General features: G+C 33.3%; 2 protein-coding genes and 1 long non-coding RNA gene across 3 annotated transcripts in view; 2 read left to right on the top strand and 1 right to left on the bottom strand.

The window, feature by feature from the left end:
* Positions 1-82: 82 nt before the first annotated feature.
* On the bottom strand, positions 83-3,206 carry LOC119635689 (golgin subfamily A member 1). Its single transcript, XM_038030642.1, has 7 exons — positions 2,736-3,206; positions 2,328-2,666; positions 1,849-2,274; positions 1,684-1,782; positions 1,015-1,428; positions 767-958; positions 83-387 (listed from the first exon to the last, which is right to left on the bottom strand). Exons 1-7 carry the CDS (start codon positions 2,949-2,951, stop codon positions 226-228), a joined length of 1,848 nt encoding a protein of 615 aa, XP_037886570.1. The 5' UTR covers positions 2,952-3,206; the 3' UTR covers positions 83-225.
* A 2,247-nt stretch (positions 3,207-5,453) lies between these two features.
* The window catches only part of LOC119636104 (centrosomin), a 54,271-nt gene continuing 31,900 nt past the window's right edge, over positions 5,454-27,824 (top strand). The window contains exon 1 of the mRNA XM_038031250.1: positions 5,454-5,831. Coding sequence (XP_037887178.1) covers positions 5,617-5,831 — 215 coding nt within the window. The 5' untranslated portion in view covers positions 5,454-5,616. The remainder of the gene's footprint in view (positions 5,832-27,824) is intronic.
* Positions 15,153-27,586, top strand: LOC119636108. Its single transcript, XR_005247121.1, has 2 exons — positions 15,153-15,971; positions 27,471-27,586. It is a non-coding gene; the product is annotated as an uncharacterized LOC119636108 (long non-coding RNA).

Here is a 27,824-nt window from a genome sequence, read left to right as displayed (position 1 = left end):
AGAAAATTAATAACAACGAATATAAGGAATGTCCTTTTTTGTTTTTGGGAACACTTAACGAGATCATTTGTAATAATATTAAAAAAAATAATAGCATTTTTTTTTTTTATAATAATACTTCGTAAAAAAGGGCTACTTAATGTATTCGAATTAAGACTCAAATTGCACAAATTTCGATTTTATACCTAAGAAAATAAATGAATAAACAAAGAAAGACAAACTTTACTAACTGGGTGGTATGGAAAAGGCATGTTGACCACTGCCGTGATCAGGTTTCGAGCCAAACCAACTCATTTTCCAAGTCAAAGTGTCATGCAATAGTTTCTCTTCTTCTTTCGTTAATTTCAATAGAGTGGCTACGGCACGTAACAAATGGCGAGCTTCCACCTACAATTATATAAGAACAAAGAAGAAATTTTTCATTTAATTGTATGTACATATTATGTACATATGTTAACTATGTTTTCCTTTGGACAATTTTCAACATATTGGCTCAATTCAAACAGTTTTATGATCGATCGATATTGACTACAAATCTTAAACTGATTTCATGCTATAAATCATTAAATTTTTTCCTTGTTAGTGGTTTTTGAAATACGAAAATGTGCTCCTAAGACTGAATATAAATATGAAATGGGACATGACATTTTCATTGGGTTTATATATTTTTGCAAGAAATCGTAAAATGCAGGATAAAAATAATTTTCACATGCGAAGTGGTCCAGAAAAGGTATGATATGATTTTCAGGAAATATGGTAGTATTACCTCACGACTAGTCAGGAATTTAACGATGACATGCTTCAAGTATTTGAAATTCACTTCATCCATTACTACACCATTATCGGCATGCATTCGATCCCCGCAACTGCAATTGCCTTCAGAAGTTTTCACGCTACAGAATTCTTTTTGTAAAGTCTTTTTTAAGTCTAACAAGCGTTGGTTTAGGATTTTTATAGTCTACGAGAAGGGGATATTATGTAAAATAAATTTTAAAATGAAATCGCACACAGCACCTTATTTTTTTCAACTATCTCCCTTTGAAGATCGTCAATTTCTCGGAGTTTATTTTCATTTTTATGCATAATCGTTTGCAATTCTTCCAGGTTTTCTTTGTTTGTTTGCTTTTCCACATTTATTGTCTTAAGCTCGGATTCAAGTTGTTTGTTTTTCTCTTGCAACTCGTTGGTCTCGTCTTGCTCGCTTTTCAACTCTTTTCGCAGTATATCTAAATTCTGAGATATTTCAGCATTTTTCAGTAAAGCAGTCAGCTTTTCATCTTTCTCTTGATTCAGCGAACTTTGCAGCTCATCGACTTGTTGACGTAAACTCTGTGCGGCATTAGATGAATCGGCGGCAAAATCATTGAAACGGTTCTCGTTACTTTCTAATTTGCATTTCAATTCCAAATTTTCCTTTTGTAAATTTTCCTAATGAAAGGGAATGTTGTATGACATTAAAGCAAAGTAATGTATAATTGCAAATAAATCTGTGTAGCATGCCAAGAAAAACGTGCCGCAACATTCATTAACGAGAACAAAAGTTTTTATTTAAAATAAAGCAATAAGGCACATAATTGGTAGTTAATATTAATAAATTAAACATGTATTGGTAGATCAGGGTTTAGAGTTAATTACAAGTCCCCTTAAGTCCATCATTATTCAGTCAGCGTTGATAATACTCACGGATTTATTTCGCTCAAAGAGTATCTGTTGTTCATTCTCTTCGCGGCATTCTTTTAAAGTTGAATTTAATTCATCAATCTCTTCTTCCAATAATTTTATCTGAAAAAATGTTTTTTTTTTTTTTTATAATATACATCTGGACAGATATGCCAGTGAATCAATCACCTTAACATCTCTTTGCTGCACTTCATCTTTCATGTTTATCAGGTCGAATTCCAACTGTTTTACTCGTTCTGCCAGGTCATCGCGGATTTTTTGGATTTTTCGTTTTTCTGTGGTTTCTTCCGCCACCTGCTTAGATAGGCGGCTAACTTGGGTTTCTAAGGCTAAGTTTTGACCACTCCACGAGCTCTTAATATCGGATAATTGCAAATGGGCCTCTTCCAAATGTTGTTCCAATAATTTACGTTCTTGTACTAACGCCAAGAGCTTCTCGTCAGTACTGAGAGCATTTAAGGAATCCACTCGGGATTGTTGCACTATTTGCAATCTCATTTTTAAATGCTCATTTTCTTCTTTCATTGCAGCCATTGTTGTAGTGAGGTTATTTTTATCAAGTTGCGAGGCATGCCGAAAATGCTCAAGTTCATCCTGAAAAACTATGCTGAACACACTCTTTATATATTTTGTTTTTAGAAACTAACCTTTAAGTCTTCCACTTCTAGTTCTAGATGTTTAAGTCTTTCCAATTCGGAGGTTAAATTTTCGACTTGTTGCTGACTTTGCCTTAGCCCTGATAAACGGTCTACAGCTTCTTGCTCACGAAATGCTAACAAGCTTCTCAGTTTTTCTATTTCGTTTTGTTGTATATTTTGAATTTTTTCTTGCTCCTCACAATATAGATCTTTCTGCGTTTGAGCTACTTTTACGGACTCCAGAAGAATCTCGTTTGTTTTCTCTATACGTGATTTTTCGTCTTGCAATGAATGCAAACGATTTTGCAAATCTTGACATTGGACACGTAACAAGGAAAGCTGATCATTCTATTGTAAAACCAAAAACAAAAAAGGAAAAATTTCCAAAGCGATTAACGTAATTCCAATAAGATTTACCTGCTGGTCATCATTGGAATTTACACTGATTGTAGAAGGGAAACGACGATTATGGTCACGATTATTGTTATTGCTATTATTGCTATGATTCACTAATCGATGATGTGGCGGATGTGGAGGTGTTGGTGTAAAATTATTGGCCCCACCACTGCTCGTTGTACTGATTACATCGGAGCCGGTTTCTTCCTTAATTTTGTTCTTTAATGAAGCAAACATCGCCAATTATCAATTATATCATTCAACACTTGAAACTAAATGCGTTTGTAAATATTAAAAAACGAGTAGAAACTTTTGGAGCCGTTGATTTTTTCACATTTCAACATTCTAACCTAATTTAGTGTAATTAACATATTAAAATGCCTTTTAGTTATCAAAAGCTCGCTTTATCAAAAATTATGCAAAATTTTTCTTTAGTTTCATGCAGCTAATTAGAATTACAGTGCCTCTTCTTGTTAATTAGAATTAGGCATGCACTGACGAGTGATATCATGGTAAGGAATTGTCAGTTTATACACAGAGCTGCCAAGACTAAAAGTTTTTACGATACTATTGCTTACACTAGAAAAATTATTTTATATTTCGTAGACGAAGCTTATTTCTTAGAATCATCTTAATCATTAATCAGTTACTTTAAGTTTTATGGTATATATATTTTCCGTTTTATTTCTTTTATCGCCTCAAAGTGATCGCTGGCGATCCCAAACAGGTAATCTTGCTGTTAATCGACGCGTATTTATATATAAAAAATATTTCACTTTTTTTTATTCCGTTATGTAAATATTTTGAAACACTTTATTGGAATTAATACTCTTTCAACGGTCAATCAAAAGTCTAATAGTCTATATTTTTATATAACTCTTAATAAATAAATTCGGGAATAACTTTAATCGTATTTTTTACTTCTAATTGTTATTTTGTCGTTGCTTTTAACATTTTTTGCGTAAAGACATGAAGGAAAACCAGAAGATTTAAAAAAAGCTGCTCAAGCCATGGATAGAAGGGAAAAAATACAGAAAGATACAGAAGCCAAGTATCATGGAGTGGAAGTGGAGTGTGAGGTAGAAAAGTCACGCTAACTGAATTTTTGCCAACAATTGAATTGTCTGCCAGGTTTATGCTTTCGTGATCAGACAAATTGTTTATCGATTCAACCATTATCGTGTTTATCATTATTTTTTCACATTGACTTCTTAAAACTAAGTTTACTATTTCATATTCGCTCGCATTATTCTATACGTTTGCTCGCTATGATTGTCCATTATTATTCTTAAAACCACTTCATCGCTGCTGTTGATGCTGCTTATTATGACTTTGGCTGTTTGCAAAAATATTTTTCGATTTGTGCTGCCACCAACATTTAAAGTTACGGCTGTTGCGTTGGGAGTTTCCCTACGGCTTTTAGTCGACGTCACAACTTACGCCGTTGATGTTTTGTTTTTGCTATTCGATTTTTTTCTTGCGCAATTTTTCTTACATTGATGTTATATGTCTGTCGGTAGTTCGTGCATCTGAAACATCTTTCCTTTTTCTTTAATATAGATTTCTTGTATTCAATGCTATATTTGCTTCTACATGTCCCCATTGAGCGATTGTTTTTTCTGTGTATTGATTTACTCCTAAAAGAGTAATCAATTTTCAAACTTTTTCATTTAGAACAGTTTAAGTTCTACTCCATTATAATCGTTTTCCTTGTGTACTGTTGTTACATTTCGATCTGCTTACCCACTTGTTGTGATTGTTGCTGTTTTACTGGCTTGTTTAAAATGTGCGCTAGGAGTATTTTTTGGTTGTGCTATAAAAGTAACGGCTTTATCCTCGCAGTCATTTGCTTCATCAGTTTTTCGTAGATTAGAATATGCATTACGCAATATTGAAGATTTTTAGAAATTTCTGACTTCAGTCAGAGTGGAGCGTTCACTTCAAGGTACCATATTCTATCGAATGTTTTTAGATAATCCGGAATTATGTTCCATAACTTTGGAACTTGTATTCGCCACCTACAACGTAATACCCTCTCAATTTTGTTGTTGAAATTGGTTTCATCACTTTTGTAAAGTTTTTCTTCTTAATTTGTAATAATTTCACTCTTAATTATATTGTCACTGTTTTTCTTCCGCTCGCTTACTTAATTATCGACTGTCCCGAGTTTCGGCACCTTGTAGGGAATTTCTTAGTGTTCTTTAATTAACTCCAGTCGGCGGCTTTTCCGAACGACTTTAGTTAGAACTTTACCAATTGATTTTGTCCGCCTTTATGTTTAATCTCTTTCCTTTTATTTTTGCGTTCAATCTGGAATGATTGGATTGGAACCTGTCCATCACCACCCCGTAAATAGCGCATTATTTTGAAAAACTCGTCGAAACGAAACTTAGATTTTGCGAAACTGAGTGAATGCGATAAAATTTATCTTTCAACTTTTATCTCCATAAAAAGTATTGTTAAGAAAAATAAACCTGTCATATCTTGACGTTCATACTTCCTTAGGAAGTAAGGCAGGATCCCATTGCAAATCACGTAAAGCAAACAGCAAGAAACCCCTTGAAATATTGCTATAGCAAAATTGAATGCAAGCAAAGCGAAACTTCATTGTGTTGATAGCCTAACTTTTTGTATGATATTGTAGAAAATAAAAATGATGGCAGCTCTGTTTGATAGACATGCAATGAATGAATACTTGATAATCGTTATTAAATATGCCGCCAATTACTTTTGCGATTTGTTTTTCTAAAGAAAAGAAGCTACAAAAGCTTTGTAAATGTTAAAGTTCTTTTTGTTACGTCGTTATTTATTTGATTTCTTTTCATCTTACTTTAATTAACTGTTGAAGTGGCTATAGTTTTTCTTTGTGATTGATTGAATTTAATCTTCTAATTTGTTCGTTATGTCGTGTGAAAATATAAAATCCCCTAATGAACAAAAAGAACAACTAGGTACGTCTGCCAGAGAAACTGCCAGAGAAGAATGTCCGACTCCAGCGGCATTTGAAGATGCCAATATGGTAGAGAACGTGACAAATTTACTTGGTACTGTTGGCGGCGCCGAGTTCGATCGCGGCGTCTTGAGGGATATGGCTGCAGAAATAACCAAACTTATTGAGTAAGTAATAAGTTTTAAAATAGTTTCAAGAAAAAAAGAGCAAGAAATACTAAATCAATTATTTGGTCTTTGGCCAAACTGTTTGTTTTGCTATGTTTTGCTTTACACCTTTATACACATTTACCAAAGCCAGCATAAAAGAGAAAAAAGAAATTATTTTTGGCAAAAATTCTCTGTGCGAAATTTGTGATTTGTATTTACTTTTCCTTCTTTTTTGTTTTTGCTGACAAAGTGACGCCATTTAAATGCGCGTACATATACGCTTCAACGAAAATAAGATCAGAGGAAAACAGGCCAACGAACTATTTATTCGTCATTTTCTCGTTTGTAATCAACTGTAGCATTCATTAGGACAAATGTTTAATTTTCTTATTTAATATCACTGATCTGTAGCCTATTTGCACATATGTTGCGCTTAAATGTATGCACATATATATATATATATATATATATATGTATATATATATATATATTTTTTTTATGCGCTTATAAAAATTCTTTAAATGCTTATCATTAAATTGTTAATGAATTAAACCGCAACTGTTTGTTTTCTTATGCGTATAAATAATCAATCGAAGAAATCGCTTTATAACAATCACCTAAGGGCAGGGAAATATTTTTGTGAATATCCAGAATATGCACTCACTGGAATAACATATCAATAGTTTTCAGAATTGACCAAGAAGTTGATTATTGTATTGGCGTTCCTTGGAAAGTTTATACCGTTCTTGTTTTTTTTCTTGATCAAGATTGTTTATATGTTAAGGAGAGAATCCCAATTTTTACACTACTTCGGCAGTTAAAAAAAAACTTTTTTGAACCTGGGCAAATTTTCCTTTCAATTTGCACACTGACATTAAGGGGAATTGTAACTGATTGTTGGCCACAACAAAGTACGTGTACAGACCTTGAAACTTTCCTCGAGGCTCAGGAGAGTGCAACATCCAAGTTCCCTTTAGGCCTTTTTTTAATTCCAACTTTTTACATTTTAAATGTTATGGAATTATTGTTAGCTCGTGTGTGTGACTATATCTTCATTTCATTTCACTGTTCAAAAATCTGACAACGATTGCTGTAAGCAAACTTTGCTTTTGTTATTCGAAAACGCCATATATAGCTTGGATAAGCTTGGTTCATTATTGCTTATCGAAATATTATTATGTGTACACAAAAACGACTTTCACTTATACGTAATAAGTGTACACTTATCATTAATACATAATGCAAAGCATAATAATTCTTAAATAAAATAGAAAACAAGTAAGAACAAGTAAAGATCGGTCAAGGCCGTCCATTAAATAACCTACACCCCATTGTCTAATACAATTCTTATTTTATATATGAAATTACTATTATGGGACAATTTTCATCTGCTCTATAAAGGATCAATTTTCGTAAAAATCCTTATTAAGGTAGGATCCAAAAAAATAGGACAAAATTGTCCAAATTTAATACAGTTCATTTTCTTATCTTAAATTACTATGATGACGTAATTTTCATCATGCAACATTGAAAATTATACCTTTTTGTCATATGAACTTTAGTTTTTGTTATACGAGAGAGAGGGTTCAAAAATTGCTCCAGCCGGTTCAAACTTTTTATACAACTTTAGAATAAAGTACTACTACTATTTAACCACAATTTTTAAATTTTGAAAACTGCATTTTTTTTCCGTAGCAGTGATCGAAAAAATGAATCGATCCGAGTTATTTTCAATAGCGTTCATCCTTTCATCAAAATATCTTCTACATTGTAGACTGTAGCTTGAACACAAATTTACATGGACACACATCAGACGGAAAGACGGACAGACATGCTTAGATCAATTCAGATTATGACTCTGAATCGTTCCGTATAATAAAAAATGAATCTAGCTTAAGCCCTTCCGCGTTACATAAGTCCGCATTAACTTTACTTTACAGCCTGTCCCACAATTGGTGTAGGGTGTAAAAACATTGGAAAACTTTGTAATCAAAGAGCAGGAGAACACTAATGAGTCGCTTGTGTATTTAATAAAATTAAGTTCTTTGAGTGAAGAGTCTCTAACGAAGAAGTGTAAAGGCAATGGATGGTAGGAAATTTTTCAATCGGTCGAACGATCGGTCACGTTCGACATACAAAACATTTCGTAGAATTTTTGTAATTGCAATAAAGTTGTTTTGCATATTGAGGTCTACCTTTCGGCCGATAACAGTCCTCATTAACTTTCAACAAAATTGTACTGCTATGGATAGTTTATGGAAAAGAGCAAAATGTGCTCAATTCACTTCTCTATTGGAGACCACTGGATTAGGCACATGCGCCAATATCCGCGTAATCTATAGAAAACAATCGTTGACTTTTTCACCTATTAACTTACATTTTGTTGTCGCTTAAATGACGATCAGTAAGTGATTTATTTACTGGCAAAAAAAAAAAAAAAAAAAAAAAACGAGTCTATTTTTTTGCATATCGCGTTTTATTGTTTTCATGCTATTCTGATTTTTTATACGCCCTACTGACAACAACAGCTAGTCAAGCTTAACAGAAAATTTGAGAAAGATTCTATTGTTGTAATGATTGACTTACTTGATGCATCTTCACTTTTTTATATTCCGATTTACTACATAATGCGATTTATATACTGGAACAACTCGTTTAAATGGCTGAAGATATACTTAAGCACACACATATTAATATATGTGACTTTTTTTTTTTTTAAGATTAAGATTAATGTTTGTTGTGAAATAATAAATATAAAACTAGTTATTAATTGCAAAACTATATTTAGACGTTAAGTATGAAGAATGTTTTACTAGAGACTATTGAATAAATAATCATCCGCAATAGAAAAGTAAAAAAAGAATTTTAATCTATCGATAATAAGAAATTTCTTCTACAGAAGTCAATGTTTTTTTCTCAACTGTAAACGGAATTTCACCGTCAAAAAAGAGCTTTATGCAAATTTGCTTTGTCTGTCTGCTCGTTAGTCGTCCATTTTTTATTGACCTTTGCTTTTTCTTCCTTAATAGCTTGGTCGTGGACTACGTAAACTGACACTTGTTGACATTGTTTATGCCCGTTAGTTATGTATGTAACACCCGGAAGAGCCACCTAAGCATATTTCTTTACCTCATGTCTGTCTATGTAAATCTTTTGTTCAACCTTCAGGTCGAAATTTTTCAAATATTTTAATTATATTTGGTACGCTGACATATTCTTACCCAGGGACAATACCTGCTGCAAATGGTTTGGATCGATTCATTCTTTCGACCACTCCTCATATATTTTGAAAATTAATTATAGGGAGAAAAAAATTGCAATTTTCAAATACTTCGACATTCTAAATTGATATGAAAAATTTGATTCGGCTGTGTCCATTTTTTTGAACTCCCTCTCGTATAGATCTTCCGACGAAAAATGGATTTTTATATGGTCAATAGATATAATAGATTTTCAATATTTCATAGGGAAAACTGGTTTATAGTAGGAAATTAATATACATATCAATTCTACCGATTTTGCGTCGCCTAGGCCTGTTTTTTGGACACCAACACATATAAATGTTCTCTTGAATTGTAAACTCCTTTATGGCAAAACAGCTTAATTGTTAATATTCTATGATTGAAATTTGTTTATGATAGTTATTCGACATAAAAAGTCGAAAGTGGACCAAATTTAAACCAGCTGAGTCAATTTTTTGGAATCCATTTCATAAAAGATTTCTCATGAAATGAGAAAATGATTTAGTTTTTAATACTTTTTGATAAAAATTGCTTAATAATAGCAAGTTAGCAAATTGCTATGTGATTTGAATCACTTAGGTCTATTTTTCAACACATCCTCACATATAAAGGGATTATCTTGGAAAGCAAGTTCTTATATATATTAGTAGTTCCGGCTCTCTATGTCGGAAACTGAAAAATTATAAAATTTTTTCGGAAATTTGGATCACGCCATATGTTGCTTTGCACATGCTCCACTATGCGGGCTTTCATGAGGAAGTATTCCTTTGCATGAAAATAATTTCTAATATTTGATGTATGATTATCAAAACGAATGAATAATTGTACTAGGCGCATTGGTGTAGGGTATCTAAGGACCTATATATGTTCTACTTATTTTGAATATTACCTTTACCTGGAAAGAATTCATGTTCATAATTAATTTTGGTTTATTTACGGCTTAGTTACATGTTCGCATATAAATAAACAATTGCTATACAACTAAAAACAACGTGAAGGCTTTGTTTTTGTAGACGCACGTTTTTCTCAACATACTTATTATTATTATGATAAACAACGTCCAAGCAGTTGACATAAACTATATGCATTTGTAACGTTAACCATTTGCCAAAATGTATTATTTTTACGCATTCCTTATGGAATTTTTTCATATTCACTATCACCGAACAACTGCATTGTCATTTCATCAATCCCCTTGCGACAACGAAAAATAATGTGTGGAAGATTCGGCTCATGTATACTTTTATAGCAGTTGAATTACAGTCTGCTTGTCTGTTCTCGGATAGATCTTGTTTTGGTTCGGATTTTAAAGATTTAAATCGAAGGGACCTATCTGAACAAATAAGAAACTTATATTCGTCTTGGAATGCTTCTTTGGAATAAAGCAATTGTAAATTTAATTCTATGTCTACTCAATTGTGTTAATTAAATAGTTGTGGGCGAACCAGTTACTTGCCTGCAGTTGTTTCCTTAGTCTTTCTGACTAGTGAGTGTACTCACTATAGGCAGTAAGTTTTAGTTTGTATGAGCATTGTGATCTCTCTAGCAATGGGATATGTAATGTTTTTGATAAATGTTTGCTCGAAATTTTTGATTAAAATCACTTAATAAATTATAAGATCTTTGTGCAGATTAAAAGTACAATAGTGGATGGTTCACATTTCATCCATGACCATTAGTATGAAATGTATGTGCCGAGTTGTTTCGACTTTTTCCCCTTTCATATGTTAATTTATGATTACATGCTTTACACTGTACGGACGACGCTAAATCTGGCCAGAATTTCACACCGATCAAAAAATATATGCATTTGTGTTTACGGACAGATGGACAAATCTAGTAAATCTCGATTTTTCGTAGGCCAATGTAAAAATGTAAGTCATAGACGTCATGTTAAATAAAAATCTTTTACTACAAAATATATTGGGCTAGCAATGCAGATAATTTTTCGTGGGAGATACAGTACGATATAAATATATATATATATATATATATATATGTAAATTTTGAAACTTAATATAAACATTTACTAGAGTTATCTTAGAATTTCAATGATCAAAATTTATATTGAACATTGAAATTTATATATATATATTTCTGATCTGATGAGCGATGAGCATCAAAGACTTCTTCTTCTATACTCTGTATATGAAAGCTGAAACATTAAATTCGATTTTAAATGATTTCAAATTTGTTTCGCTTTTCATATTTATCCCGGGCGCTTGTGTACATTTGTTTTGCATATGCTCTACATATTTTGAAAAATGTGTCCGAGTATATGAGTTATTTATATTCTGGAATGTGATTATGTGTGAACGAATGTTTTCACACATAATGAAACTTTGTCTTTCACTTCCTAATTCATACAATATAACAACTATTCGTTACATTCTAATTATGATTTAGGGGTAGAAATAATAAATGAAGAGAGGAAGTGTGCGCGCGTTCGCTCAATGAAGGAAAAGATTGCATCTACTAATAAAGAGACGACGCTTTTTTCAATGATAGGAACTTTTATTCTCTAGGTAGTAGTAAACAAAGTTGGGGGCTGTTGTTAAGCTTGTTCTCGTGATGCAGAATAGCAGCAGGGTGAATGACTCCCATGTGTTTTGTAGATAAGTAAATTTACATGCGTCTCTTAAGATAATTTCGCTTGGCAGAATTCAGCTCCTTGGCTTGACGTTGAAACAGTGCTTTTATACAGGTTTGAAATCTCAAGCATTTTCAGTACAGTCTGTTCTTCACATCTTCTTCCCCATTTAGTCTTGACAAAGTAGATAATAAATTTCGTCTACTATGTATGGATTGTTATGTATCATGTGTTATTTATTTCAAGTAGAGAATCGTATCTGCTTTCTCTTTGTCATCTCTAATCGCATTGATTTTGCCGGAGGTCATGTAGGAGATAGGAGGTTGTGTATAGACAAAAGTTTCTATATATTTGTATATCGTATATATGTGCGGTTGCTTGTGTTCAATTATTTTTAAGTTAAAAACTTTGGAGATCATTCATCCCAACTTGACCCTAAACGCTATCTTCGTAAGGAGACACGTGCGTTAAAAAAAACCAAAAAAACTTTGTCGTTTCTCAGACAATATCGTAAATTAATTGGTCAATGTTTGCTGATTTCGCGGGTAAAATTAATAATATTAAAACAAAATATAAATGTATAGGAAAATGTTGAATTTTTCCCTTATCCAATGTCCAAAAAATAACTCCACTCTTGGAAAAGGTAATGAAGCTAAAATTTTTGTATTTGCTCGCTCGGCTATCGACACGAATATCGCAAGATAAGGCAAAGAAAAACTTACTCTATATAAGTTCCGATGATGGATAAATTAATTTCAAAGGCATTGTTGAAATGCAACACTGGCCTTTAAACACTTTACACCATTTCACCTAATATTATTAATACTTAACTTATTTTCATTATAACGGATCAGAAACCATTCCTCTTTGTGCGAAAATCCCTATATAACCTAAACCGGGTATAGATCATTATGTTTCCCAAGAACTTATTATCCTTCACCTTACTATTTTGCCATAAATTACACGAAGCGTGGCCTTGTTACAATGAAAAGCCTTACTTTCCTAAAAGTCTTTATGGTCTAGGTGGTCTAGGTGTCATAGTCCCTAAAAAAAGATTTACGTGAACTAAACATGTTGCTGAACTTATATGCCCAAAGCCTGTTGCGTTAAAAATTCGAGGTTGTTGATATGCAGATTTTTTTTTTTTTTTTTGCAAAAACGTGGGAGGGGGTGGATGGGCGCAAAATGGTCTCATCTATTTTATGTGCCAACATACAGACTTCTGCCTATTTTTTTTCGAAAAATACTAAACACTGAAATTCTTTTAATGCAAAAGCTTTTCATACGACATTTTATGGAAATTGGTCCTAAACCTTCGCTTCGATCCAACAGGCTTTGTTTTTTTAGCACCTCTATCTATCAAATTTCTTCAAAATATCGTGAAATTTGCAATTTGTTGGTTTAACCAACAAAAAAAAAAACATCAGACAGACAGACGGACGAGCAAACAGATGGACAAGTCTAAACCGATTCAGAAAACGATTACGAATTAATTGGAATAATAAAAGATGCGTCTTAAGGTCTTCTGGACGCTACGTACGCCCACAAAAACGTAACGCCATTTTATGCTAATAGCGAAATAGGTCATGAACCTGTTAAACCTCTGAGAAGGAACAAGACAGAAAAAGATATAAACCTGAAGCATGGAGCAAGACTTTAGAAATTGTGACAATTTACGGGTCGATGAACGAATTTGTCGTTAAAAGCGAGTTCATATCCAAATGTTTAATCACTTGATCCCGTAGGATTTTGAGCATAAGCGTCACATGTGGCAAGGACATGGGTTATTATATTCTTTCCTTCATAAATCTCATAGGCCAATAGTTTCCGACAGTGACACTGTAGATGTCATCTCTGACAAATATTCCGCTTCATTTCTGAAGTGCTAATCTTAATGCCCTCTGCCAAAATTCCATTTTAATTATTTGTTTATGTGTTAGAGGAGTTTTCATGACGGCAATCTTGTTATTTTCAAAAAAATGGAAACTTCCTAATGACCTAAGTTTTTTAAAGATTGCTTTATAATGAGGAAAAATTCCGTTCAAATTGAAAAATTCAAGAGATTCCGTGCAAGAGAGAGCCGACACCCTATAGATGTCGAAAGGCAATAAATTCATTATTTTGTCCGAATATTTGACCCTTTGAAAATGGTTTTTAAACAAGTTGAATGTGTCGCCGTCTTTAGCGTCGTATACCCGTCAAACACAGACTATGTGTAATATGAAATTAGGTTGTAATGAATGAAACGACTCGACAAGATGATCAAAGTATTTCCCAAAATATACTTGCATGAGTCATGATCAAAATTCCGTCTACAAACGACACACTTGCATGAGTTATGATCAAAATACACATTCATAAAGAGAAAATTTTATGAGGAAATCCGACAAGGGCGGATGGACCGATCATGACGTATGTATTCATCATACATAGTTGACTTTTTAAGTACGAAATTGGACAAGGACGGATGGACGAATCGTGACGTATGTATTCGTTATACACAATTCACTGGTTAAGTGTTCCTGACTTTCTAAATTTCGCGGAAAAAGACCGGCATCAAATAATCGGGTGAATAGTCATGAAAAAGAAACGCATTTCGATCTACAAAAAAAGGCATCAAACTCATTATAGCATTTTCGAAGGAAACTCTGTTCAGGGATAAAGTCGAACTTTGTTAAACAAATTTGTCGTGGGACTTATTGGCTGATGTACTCATTACTAGCCATGAACGTCGAATTTTGCATGTCAAATTAGTTTCGGGATTTATTGGCTGATGTACGTTAAGCAAAGCATTATTAGATATGAACTCTGTTAGAGTTTTTCCCTCTTTTCCTTTCTTTTTCCATAATTTTGGAATTTTCTTTTTTGCTAATCAAAGCGTTTACATATTTGTTATTGTAGCTATGTTTTGTTGTTTTCCATAATGAGAGAGGGAGAGAGAGAGCGCGAGCGCGAAGGAAGAATTAATAAAGGGAGAAATTCTATAGAATTAACTCGCACTAGCAAATACGCGAATAACATACACAATGCTGCCACCCTTCCCATACATACACGCACATACTTCCACTCTCACTCGGCTCATAATATAATTGCAAGAAATGAGAGTATTTATGAAGAAAACTTTAGCTTTATAGATGTTTCTCAATACATATTCAATTTATTTTTAATTCATATGGGGATTGACGGCAGATATAGAGAGACACCGAGTGCCAAGTGTGAGCATAAATTCTTTATGAAAATGCGCCTCAATTTCAGTTATGTTCTTGCTTTCGGTTTAATCGGTTTTTACATGTTTTCGTTTGCTATAAGCGGTATGTCGCTGCGCGCTGTTATCAGCTTAAATAGATACTTTTTCGTTTTATTTCATTGAAGGAGAGAAGAGCAATATTTAAATATGCTTGTTTTTAATATGTACAACAAAATGTATTTTTATTTGTGATAAAAAGCAAAAAAGAATAACTAAAAACATTTTTTGAAAATAAACCAAAAATAAACCAAAAAAAAAAAACAAAAAAACCAAAAAGACGTAATAAATAGCATTAAAATCAATTCTAAAGCATTTAAATATTTCCGCTTGTCCTGTGCAAATCAAATCATCGTGGACTTGGGTGTATTATTGAAGGGAAATTCGCATTTAAAAATCTTTAAAAAAAAATCAGAAACTAAAAAAGTACAAGAAAAAAAAAAAATTTTTTTTTTTTTTTTGCAATTGCATGCTGAGTTATTTTCAAGGCGCCCCGTTTTCCTTATTTCATGGATGCTCTGTTCAAATTGAAATGAAATTGAAAGAAAAAGCGCACAATTTATCTCGATTGACTGTGTTTTTTTTTTATGTGTGTGTGTGTGTGTGTTGTGTTAGTGCTTTTGAAATTCAGAAATAATTCGTTATACAATCATTAAACAAAAAAAAGGAAAAAAAAAAGAAAACAATAATAACAAAATCAATTTGTTGTTTATGATTACGTTTCATTAACGCTGTTTTACATACATTTATATGTTTATGCGTAGTTGTTGCGTTATTATGGCTGCTTGCCTCTTTGTTGTTTTTTAAATTTATTTTAATTGAACTTTACATTTGTGTGTGTGAATGTGCGTGCTTACATCTGGATGCTGTTTGTTTTTTTTGTTTTTTTTTTTTTTCAACGCGTTACTACAACCCACGCAAGGTTTTAATAAGGGAGGGAGAATTTCAAAACAACTTATCCTAAAAGAATAAGACAGAGAAGAGAAACAAACAAAGAGATTGTGTCTCTGTGTGTTTGTGTGTAATATCAAGGATATAGATTTTTCATAGCTTGCGATGCGTCGACACCGTTGGGCGTTTAAGTGAGTATTTATTTACAGGAAATGATATAAAAAAAAATCAATCCTTTAAGTATTTACATAAACATACCCTTGCGAATTGTTTCAGGATAGGAATTCTCGGTATTAATCTTTTTTATTTATTTTAAATATCTGTCATCGAAAGGTGGAAATGATCAGACATATATATATACATATAAGTGAATATGTTAGCTTGATTACACTTGCATCATATTCCGAATCAGTTTAGGCATATCCACAGTTTGCCTAGTCGTCTCCTATTCGTATACGTAATGTTATTAGAAGTTGTTGTTCTCATGCGATAAATTGGACAAAGAAGACGCGTACAATTGAACATAAGTTGTGAGCTACTTTTGCTTTCAAAACCGCAATAATTTGGATTATTTTGCTCTTCAGCCGAATATGACGAAAAGTATTTTCATCTATATTTTCTGAGAGGTCCTATAGCAGCTTTCTTATCTGTCTAAAAGTAAAAAACCGGGCGTGTTCGCTCAGTCATTATTACAGGGTATTGAAATTTAATTTTTGGTCAATAAGTTTCCGAATACTTTTCAGAAACTCTATAAAGTACATGTATACACTCTTGACAATGTCAAGATCGTGAGGCTATTGGCGGTATTCCTTTTGCCGCCTGTGCAAGAAACGCTCTTTCAGTCGCAAAGGTTAATATATTGGTTCCTTGCCAACGTTATGAAAGTTCTTTTGCATACATATACCAAAGCTGTCAATGGACTCGCCTGCAGACCAACATAAGAAAAGCTTGTATCTTGTTGTACAATGAAAAAAGTCTTTGTATGAATTCTATGGTTGATCACCACACATTGAAAGTGCGGTAAATGCGCTTCATGCCCACCGAATATTATTCGTCTTTCGTGTAACATTTCGTTTCAAGCTGGCGGATATAAAAGATTCGTCTTAACGGATATAATATTTTTATTCGGTAATTACACATCACTTGTGACACAACGTGTATTAATTTTGACGAATGTATGTAACACCGAGAAGGACTTCAGATTGCCCCAACTTTTATTACATCTATCCATTCAGATTCATTGTCTGAATCAGTTTAAGCATATCTGTCCGTATATCTTCGTACTCGAGATACCAGGCTGAGACATTTTGATCATATTCGGTAGATTGATATAATTTGGCTTAATGACGGTTCAGGTCGCTTGCATGATCGAGACGTTTTTATTATCCTTACCGTAGAAGGTGAAATTCTGAACTTGAAAATATCTGCATGAAACTTGCTAAGTCGTAGTATGATACGAAAAACATGAATCACATAAGCTTGACGTACGCCACTCGTGTAAGGGTTCTCACGGAAAGCAACAGTTCATTTGATGAAAAGTTTCATTTATGTTTTGTGACAAAAATTGGTTCATAAGTAATAGGTTCACATAAAAATTATCTGCACCAAATTGCATCAGGCAGATCTTCAATGGGGCCCACCCTGTACAATTCAAGTAAGGCCTTATATGGTAACGAAGTTTTACTTTTAATATTCATGATGAAAGAGAAATTTTTCTTAATTTCAATTCACGTCTTTCTCCCTCGTCCATACAAGGGTACCTATGAAAAGTGTATAGCTTAACAAGATCAGAAGGAGTAATTTTTCATATTTTATTATGAAAATAGATGAATAGTTGCATTTAAAATATCTAATATTCGGCCTGGGCTGATCATAATATTTTTAATTGTTGTTGTCTATGCTTTTTGAAAATTGTTCAGCTCTGTTTATAAATATATAAATATAAACATTTTCTTGTCCTTTTTTGGGCATGATAACGGATGCATTAAATATGGAATCTTTGTTTATATGAACTCAAGTGGCATACATACGCATTATGTCAGCTTTATTATTATTATTATTATTTTTTTTTTGGAAATAATGCGATGTTACGTAATACATTTAAAAAGGTTGATATTTGAATGCGTTTTGGCTTCGAATTTTTTATATATATATGTCAATCATGTCTTGTCAACAGCTTTCTTCATCCAAGTTGGATGAAGGTTGGAAGTTGGTTTGTTTAATTTCTCTGGCGATATCCTCTATGCCAAGCTATCGAATCTGTTTGAAGTTGAATATTCGAAAATATTTTCTTCGGTTTTGAGAAATTTCTTGATTTCATCAAATGCCTTAAGTCAAGTTTCCGAATTGTATGTCAATTTTTTATAAAACTGCAATGTGTAGAAGGAAACGAGCAGAGTGATCTGGCAAAAACAGAAGGGACCGAATCATTTTCGAATCAAAGTTCGGTGAAAAGTTTTTTTTATTATTTATTTATCTATTATGAATGGAATAACAATTAATTGCATTATTTTAGTTTCATTTCTCATTGGCGATTCATTTAACAATGATCCATTATTTAGATCAATTTTTAGAGCTAATTTCCTAAATTAGATTTAATCGGTGAAATTATTTATGTAATTAAATTGTTGCTACATGATTAAAACATTTCATTTGTCTATAATAACGACTAAGTCTTGTTAATTTTATTTATTTTTTTAATTAATTGAGCGCATTATTTGTTTAGTACAAGTATTATTATTAGTTGATTAATACAAGTAGTAGTAGTAGTAGTAGTAGTAGTGTGTGCCATTTATGCCATTAAAGCTGTGAAAATATGAAACATTCAAAACGACTTGGCTTGAGGTAGATCCAGATGTTATCAGTTCTCAAACATTCCCTGAACACGGTTTAGGCTTATCTGTCTGTCCATCTCACTACTGTTTGTTCATATTCTTTTGTGTTCAATTCATAAAATTTTCGAAATATTTTAATGAAATTAGATACATTGATGATTTTTAAAACCCGCTCCTCCCATAATGGTCGTTTTTACCTAAATTAAGCTTTGATATGGCAACAAAAGCCTAACTTTTAGTATCGTATGCCAAATGCTTGATATTAAAATTTTGCCATATTTAACTCCGGACTACATTAATATAATTTTCGATCTTTCTTCCCAATAAAGATTTCCATTAAAAATAAGCTTTCAAATGTTAAAGACTTCGACTTTTCATGTTTTTAGGCATAAATAATAGCGTAGAGTGCTTAACAGGTCGGTTATGCCCGACTGCAATGTTTTAACTTATTTTAGTTTGCGCAGCGATTTTTCCCATCATTAATGAAAATGTTTTTTTTTTATTGTTTGTTTTCTTTATTTCACTTTATACAGTTTAGTAATAATTATATATGTACGAAGCAAACCCTACCCATTTTATATTTGCATTGATTATATTGAAAGAATTACTGGCCTTATATATAGTTCCATTTCATTCAATCACAAAGCGGCTGTGTGTATACAGCACATGTTCCGTTATCCAATTCTTTGCTTTCCCAAAATTATCTTACTATACCCGCTTGATAATGAATAAGTGTTTTGCAGATTCCCTAGAGTACCTAATGAAAATTACAGATTGTTACAGACTTACTCTATAAAGCGAAGACATGCATTTTGAGGACAACGGGGGGAACCACTTGTACGTGGATGACACGACTTTAATTGGATCTAATTATAAACATTTAACACAAGTTTGTATCAAAAGTTATTGAAATTGATTTCTGCTAAATATCCTATGGCCGGACTTTGATGGAACAATAGATTAAAAACATAAATGGCTTAGGTTAGTTGTACAGTTGGCAGTAGTAGTTGGTTAGTAGGCAGTTGGCTAAATACTCTTTCGTTATATGCTAATCAAATATGCCTTAGTAAAGTCTTTCCATTCTATCATAAGAATATCCTATAGTTGTTCTTATAACTAATTTAGTCAAAGAAATACATTGTAGGACTACTGTGTTATCCGTCTGAGTAGCCGAAGGCGAGGAATCTCGACTAGCAAGTCAGTGGTCATGGGTTCGAATCTCAAGTGCCGTAAAGTTTTTAATAAAAGCTGATAGCATTAGATGCTAGTGGTTTTAAGAGCTTAGTCTTAGAATTTATTTCTCTGACGAAATTAATAATAATAATAGGACTACTGTGTTAAAGTACTTAAGTAGCTAAGGCTATCGGCTTCATTGAAAATTCTACCGCTCTTGAGATTTGTATCCACGAATATCACTGAGTTGTAAGTCGAGTTCGTTTGTCTACTCAGCATATCTCAGGCTATATAAGTTAAATATATTCTGGATCAACATGAATATTAGAAATGATTTAGTCAATGTCTGCTTGCTTGTCTAAAACTAAGTATATGGCCATATGCTTGTCTATTATTTATTTCCCTATTGAAATTAGAAGTTTGTTAATTTTTCTTATCACTCGTGTTAGATTAAGCTTGAGCAACAACTAAATCTATTTATAGGCTTTACTACGAACTGGAAGCTTTAAATCTTCAACGTCAAATAAAACGCGTGCTCACTTAATTTTATTTCTGCTCTTGCCTCGGTAACAATATCACGTATTAGTTTGGGGAAAAAGAAATCCATTATTTTTTCGGTAGATGGCTGCACTGATAGATTTCTCGTAAAGTATCGATCAAACAATTTCCGATACTGTACATTTACATACTGTACATTTCGCAGTAAAAAAAATTCTTTTGCTGTTTTTTGTTTGGTGCATTCAGTTGTGAGTTAAAGCGTGTTAAAAATGGAAGTGAACAAAGAGAAAATTCGGTACATTTTACAGTTTTTCTTTGACAAAGGCGAAAATGCAAGCCAGGCGGCTAAAATTGTGAATGGTGTTTATGGTTCCGATACTATAACAGCCAATTATGTGCAATTTTGGTTTCGTAGATTCCGTTCAGGAATTTTTGATGTTAAATATGCACCTCGCACAGGTAGGCCGATAGTCGAAAATGTCGATAAAATCGGAGAAATGATCGAAGTTGACCGGCATGTTAGCAGTCGCCAGCATCGCTCAGGAGCTAAAAATCGACCATAAAACAGTTTTAAACCATTTACACAAAGCTGGATTCAAAAAGAAGCTCAATGTTTGGGTGCCACACCACTTAACAGAAAAAAACATGATGGATCGAATTTCCATCTGCGAAGGCTTGGCCAAACGGAATGAGATAGACCCATTTCTTAAACGGATGGTGACTGCAGATGAGAAATGGATCACATACGATAATCCTGTGCGAAAACGATCGTGGTCAAAGAGCGGTGAAGCACCTCAAACGGCCAGGAAGGTTTTGCTATGCATTTGGTGGGACTGGAAGGGGATTATTTATTATGAATTGCTTCCATATGGCCAAACGCTAAATTCTGATCTCTACTGTCAACAACTGGACCGTTTGAAGATAGCGATTGACCAGAAACGGCCAGAATTGGCCAACAGGAAAGGTGTCGTGTTCCACCAGGACAACGCTAGGCCACACACATTTACAGTGACTCGCCAGAAACTTCGGGAGCTTGGTTGGGAAGTTTTAATGCATCCGCCATACAGTCCGGACTTGGCACCAAGCGATTATCATCTTCTTCTTGCATTGCAAAATTTCTTTAATGATAAAAAATTGAATTCTATGGAGGATTGTGAAAATCGACTACTAGAGTTTTTTGCAAATAGAGACCAGGACTTCTATGAGAGAGGCATTTTGAAGTTACCTTTAAAATGGCAACAAATCATACAACAAAACGGTGCATATTTGACCCAAATCGGACAATCCGAAGCATGTTAAATAAAGTCCTGAAGTCCTGATAAAAATAATGGCTTTCTTTTTCCCCAACCTAATATATAAATGATATGAATACGTATAGAACAAGAACAAGACATATATAGCAGGGTGAAGATAAACAAAAGATAGTTTTCAACATTTTCCTGAATTAAAATCTGTTCATAGGTAGAGTTACAAGCCTGGTCTTAAATACTTCTTTTATAATACTTCTGCCTCGATTTCGAAAATCAATTTTAAATGATACCCTGAAGTATGCATTGATTTGATGCGCAAATTCCTGAATTGGATGATATATGCTATGATGGAGTTAATGTCGCATGATTTTAACAAAATTGCTTTTTATAATTTTTGGTAATAGATGTAGACATGAAGCTAAATGAATATAATATGAAATTAAATAATAATTAATGAGTAGAGAAATACATGGAGTCGCGGCAACTTTTATATTTTCTACGAAAAATTTCAAAAATTTAAATCAATTTACATTTCCTTTTGTGATCGCATTCTGCTTGTATGTATATATTATCTTAATCTATTATCGTAATAAATTCGATTGCATATCAAGTTGAAAAGATTCGCAGGTGTTGATATGTTAGTTTTTCATTTGAAAAAAATAAAAATCAAGTTTCCTTTTTTAGCAGGGATGTATACGGGAATGACACAAGCGTCAGTTGACATATTTGCATCACAATATTTGCGAGTCAGTGAAAATTGTAAATCTTTCTTCTGTCAGTATCTCTACGAGGTTTTGTAATTTTGTGCGTCCATTTTCCATTTTTATACCCATAACCGAAGAATCAGATGTATATTCATTTTGTCAAAACGTTTGCAACACTCGAAAGAAAACATGCATCAGGGGCCCCACAAGGCATATATACAAAAATCTAAATCAATTTAAGCATGTCCGTCTATGTGTCCGTTCGTTGTAAATGTTCTCCTGGCCGCCAAATGTGGCGGGAACATCGGAAGTTTTTGTACGCAGGTTGGTATTGAAAATGAATCGAAAATCGGTCGAAGGACACACCCACGGCACCACGTAAACTAAGAACACCTCGGTTTTTCAAAAGGAATAAATAATTTTGCTCACTTCTCATAATTTGTACCAGATAACCGTAGTGCCTGTACAAAAATGGAACAAAATTGACCACGCCTTCCCTATGTAATAGTATATCAAATTTTTTTATCAGCGTCTGTATAAGGCACAAGAACAAGCTTTAAAAACCCCCTTTAAGTATATAAATCCTTGGACAGTTTCAAATTCGGAATACACATGTCCGTCTGTCCATTTTTGTATTAGTGATAAACATTCCCCCGTTAGCGAAAATGAAATTTGCAACTGAACTAAACTTTTCAAAGAACACCGCTACAAGTCCCACACGCCTAGAAAACACAAACTTTTACTTTGAAAATAAAAAATATCAGCCGCCCACACTCCGTATTGTAGAGCATAAAAACTTAATCCCTTTACCGCTTTTCCCTTTTTAAGGTTAGCGGTGATAAATATAAACGATTCGGTCACGACCGAATATAATTTTCTTACTTGTTTATATTCTATTGAATGTATTTGTTACACACAAGCTATCATAATTTAGACTGTAAAAAGGGTATTATTTATGATCACTAATCTGTATCACCGTTTGATCACCTATAACCCACCTATACTTTCACAACTCATTTCAAATAAATACACTTACCTTGTCGTCTTCTACTCTTTAATCCAGAAAAACCTACGAATTTTCGCTTAGAACAGAGATGTGTTGATCTACCGCTTTATTCCGGACGTGTGCTTTAAACAATTTGACCCATTTTCAGTACCAATCTGCTTGCAGACACTTCCGACGTTTCTGCCAAATTTGAAGTTGATATCTTCACCTTTGCGTCCAAGAGACTGTCAATAACATGCATCATACAGACGGACGGACGTTGCTGAATCGATTCTAAATGTCGGGCTGAGCAAGAATATGTACACTTTGGATTTTGAAGATGCAGGATAAATATGTAGCAAGTCTACATATATACGGACAGTATATATTAAGCAGATAAAAAATGTAATATACCGGTTAGCTTTGCCTTTTCCTATTTACCTAAAAAAAAGCGACAAATAGACATCACCGTTTGCAGTGCGTATACTTCGGTTGAAATATCGGTGAATCCTGACTGCTAGGTACAGACATTTTTGGTGTCTGTGGTAACTTAAAAGCGCGAGAGCTATAAATAATGAGAGACAGGTACGCTTTGAACACTACTCAGAGTAAGTTTATTGACCATATACTCTAAATCGATCTGGTATTCCATGAGTAGTGTCGCTTCTATCTTAAAGGGATTGTGCCACTTAGTAGCGGGCGCCATTATTTCAGCGAAGATCATAACGTTAACTCACAGGGGGGGAAACATTAAATCACTTTTATATAAACTGAACCTATGCGTCTTATTCCAAACCTATGCTCGCCAGATATTGAACCTTCTGATCGCCGTCTATTTAAATTTGTGCCTCTCCTAGCGAAAAGCAAACTTGGCAAGGAAATGTTTGAAGCGTGGAACTAGAATTATCGGAGACTGGGCATAGGTTTCCGTAAACCGAGCTTTTCGACGATACCAAGCAAAGTGTGGAGTTGGGGCCAGTCCTTGTTTTTACTAAAAATCCTTACAAATTTATACTGCACACCTACGACAATAAATATTAAGCCGCTGCCAAGTGTTCTCATTAAATATAAAAAAACTTTTCCATTAGTGATATTACCTTGATTTTTTATAATGTCAGTATATGTGTGCGTCTGTCTGCTTAATTAAATAACAAGTCGCTAATGAACTCTTCGGATATGTCGAAGTACATGCGTGTATGGCAATAGATATTTTACTGTAACCATGGCTGAATACATTGGCACAACAAAACACTGTCCGTTTTAGGCCAAAACAAAATGTTTGTGGAGCTTTTTTTTGTCCCGTCATTTGGTTGCGCGACCAGTATTTTGCTAATTTCCAAAAATAACATCAGCGTATTTTTTTCTTTTTTTTTGATTTTCTGGTGCGGAAAGCGAAATAATTTTAAACAAAATCTATATTCAGAATTTTGTTTTCAGTAAGTTTTGAAAAAAAAATAAATAAAAAAAAAACATATTCTCTTGATGTCTGTTCTACTTTCGCTTTGAGAATTTTTACATATTTAAAATTCATTGCATATGCAATTTTTTATTTTTTTTACAAAATAATTTGTTTTTGTGCAAAAGGGTTTATATATGTAGCAACAATTAATAAAAAAATGAAGAAGAACAAATGTTTGGTGAAAATTTCATTAAATTATAAAAAAAAAAAAAACATGATGTGAGAAAAATTATAAAAAACGTGCTAAAAAACTGTCTTATGATTACTATGTTGAAGTGTAAGATAAATTAGATTTGTGTGCGGTTATGTGCTCAATTTTGAAAAATAATTGCATGCATTCAAGTTTTTTCCTAAGACTTTTATTCTAGTTCGCGCCTTCATTAATATTAATAAGCACAAGATATGTCAACTGTAACGTGCAATAAGATATCATGTTTGGCTCAAGTCCAATCTTTTGATGCTAAGCATTAACATTAGATGTAAAAATAAAAGAGTATGGGTTTAGTGTGGAAATAGTTTCCTATTTACTTTACAAATTCATTGCTGGACAAGTTACAGATTTTTACACCTTTTTCCCCAATCAATTAAGATTAGATATATCGCCGGTTCCTTTTCCAAAGTATGAGTCGCTAATCTATTCGGAAAGGTCGTAGCCAAATAATGAAACAACGTGAAGTGATAGATGAAAATTTATGTATTCTTCGCCATATTTGAAGTTAGATTTGGAAACATTTTCCAGTCATTTTTGAATGCATTTACTTTATGCGGAACATTTGTAACCGGGAAATTTCCTAAGGTTGAACCTAGATGGCCATAAACATTGTCCCAACAATTCACTTTGATCGCCTTAAGGAATCTTTGGGATTATGTACATAAAAAATTGTGGTTTTTCTTCCCCAAATATTTTTACACCCACCAACGAAGGGTGTGACGGAACTCTCGTTTGGCCAAAACACATGCAATACGCAGAAGCTTGAGACATCCCATAAAGTATGGATATACTTGATCGGCATTAAATTCTAAACCAATTTAAGCCTGTCTTTGTGCTTGTCTGTCCGTCCTTGCCGCAAAAATGATGCATTCGTCTTCAAAACTGAAACAAGCATTGGAACTTCTTGTATATAGATTGCTGTATGACCAATAGATTGGCCAATGGACCGGTCATTCCCTACATAAAGATATGTTATCTGTCTAAAAATACTTTAGTGTTAGATTAAATATGGTGGACCCCACGACGTGGAGGATTCGTTTTTTCTTAGCCGCATAAACAATTAGAAGTCGAATAAAAGGACTTTTAGATCAGAATACGACAAGCTAAGTGTTTTAATTCTAAATTAAATATCGCCGAGGTCACGACCCGGTAGGTTAACTTTTTCTTCAGAATTCCGTCGATAAGGATATCAAATGGAAGGATTGGATAGTAGATATAGATAGAAGATGAGATGTGCCCATAGACTACAACAGGCACACCATATGAGTTTCGACTTTCGCTTGAGAAAAATGGAAAACTTCGTCCACGCCCATGCAATGTTAAAGAATGGATAGGTATGTTTAATTTTTACCTTTTTTCAGGATAATGGTGTTGGGTACAAAAGATTCCATGGGCCATGGCCGAATATAATTTTCTTATTTTTATATTTAATTGGCTTGAGGTTTGAACTTGTGAACACAGACTTGTTAGTCGGGATTCTTACCTACTCGGCTTCTCATTCGGCTGTAAGTTCCCATTGATAAATGCGTCAATTCCTTATATTCCCTATATATTATTGTTATTTATGTAAATATAACATTTTTATGTGAATGTATGCTTCAACTGAATCAACCGGAGCTAGTTTGCTGTTTGCTAGAATCAAATCTCGAACGTAGCCGTGTGCTGTAGGTCATGTCATCTGCATCCCCAAGACTTATGAAAATTATGTCGAACTTTTTTTTTAGCCTGTAACTGTTATTTGATGCCCTTTTCCCTCTTTAGAAGAATTCGTACCTTTTTTTATCTTCTTTGCCCTCGTAAATTTCCAACCTCAGTAATTGTGGGGTCTTGAGATGAAAGGTATCAAAAGGACAAATAAGCATTTACTTGTTATTTCACTCTAGATGTAACATTCGTAGGTGTAGCTCGGTCGTACATCGGTGTTTGGATATTACTATTAACCGTACAACTTTAAGAAGAATAAGCTAAATTGAATCTGAATCACTTAGAAACATTTGAGGCTATATCATCTTGCGCATGGCTCCTGTATATTAAGTGTGTCCGTCAATAGATCGGCATGGTATCCGTATTACTTTCTGCCCATTAAATTTTTGAACTGGTTAATTATTAACGTATCTACGTTCGCCGGGTTAAATGCAAGACGAAGTGGAGAAGCTTGAGAAACGAGAATTAGTCGTAAATTTCGAATTTTGAATGCCATTGCCGCCTTGTTGCATATATAGTGAAATCGGGTCTTTGTGGCCGTTTCATTAAAGCCTAGTTAACTAATTTTAATTAATTAAAGTAAATAATTAATTTACATTATATATTAATATATTTAAGATCTTTTCGCCTCCTACGCATGTAACGATGCTCGCATTGAAAAATGAACTTAGATTTACTTATGCGAAAACTAATTGAAAATGTCAGTCGCGCTGCAATGTGCGCTTCATTAATAAAATAATTTTAATTATAACATTTAACAATTCGCAAGGGTATGAGTTAAACGCAGACACATCATTTATTGTAACTTCTCTCTAATGTTTTTTTTTTTTTTATTTTTTTTATTTTTTTTATTTTTCTATTTCTAATTCTAGATAATCTACAAATAGCAAAAAACTCTTACGTTCCCGTAGTTAGATCTTCTTCTTGGAGCATTTTGCTTTGCATTTGTTCCTTTTTGGTGCAAAAAAAAAAAGAAAAAAAGAAAAAACGACAAGCAGACACATATAGAGGCGGTCACTTGTGTGAGTCATGCTGCTACGTGTGCTGGTGGCTCCTCAAGTGCTGCTGTTGTATTCAATTTGTTTGAAAAATAAAATTCACAAAGAAAACGTAAAAAAACGTAAAAAGAAACGCTTTTCTAATCCCCACAGAGAAGGGAATACGGCGACATAATATAAAAAAATTTGGCGGGATTTACAATTTACATACGTGTGTGTTTACATATC

This window comes from Glossina fuscipes, unplaced genomic scaffold (genome assembly GCF_014805625.2).
Source record: "Glossina fuscipes isolate IAEA_lab_2018 unplaced genomic scaffold, Yale_Gfus_2 27, whole genome shotgun sequence".
Classification (NCBI taxonomy): domain Eukaryota; kingdom Metazoa; phylum Arthropoda; class Insecta; order Diptera; family Glossinidae; genus Glossina; species Glossina fuscipes.
This window is presented reverse-complemented; position numbering and strand designations above follow the sequence as displayed.

What these genes read in the sequence shown, in the direction of transcription:
- LOC119635689 (XM_038030642.1), bottom strand. Translation starts at nt 2,951, where the DNA reads ATGTTTGCTTCATTAAAGAACAAAATTAAGGAAGAAACCGGCTCCGAT. An exon ending in ATTCCAATGATGACCAGCAG is followed by an intron (nt 2,667 to 2,735) that starts GTAAATCTTATT and finishes GTTTTACAATAG; the next exon opens with AATGATCAGCTTTCCTTGTT. An exon ending in AGATAGTTGAAAAAAATAAG is followed by an intron (nt 959 to 1,014) that starts GTGCTGTGTGCG and finishes CCCTTCTCGTAG; the next exon opens with ACTATAAAAATCCTAAACCA.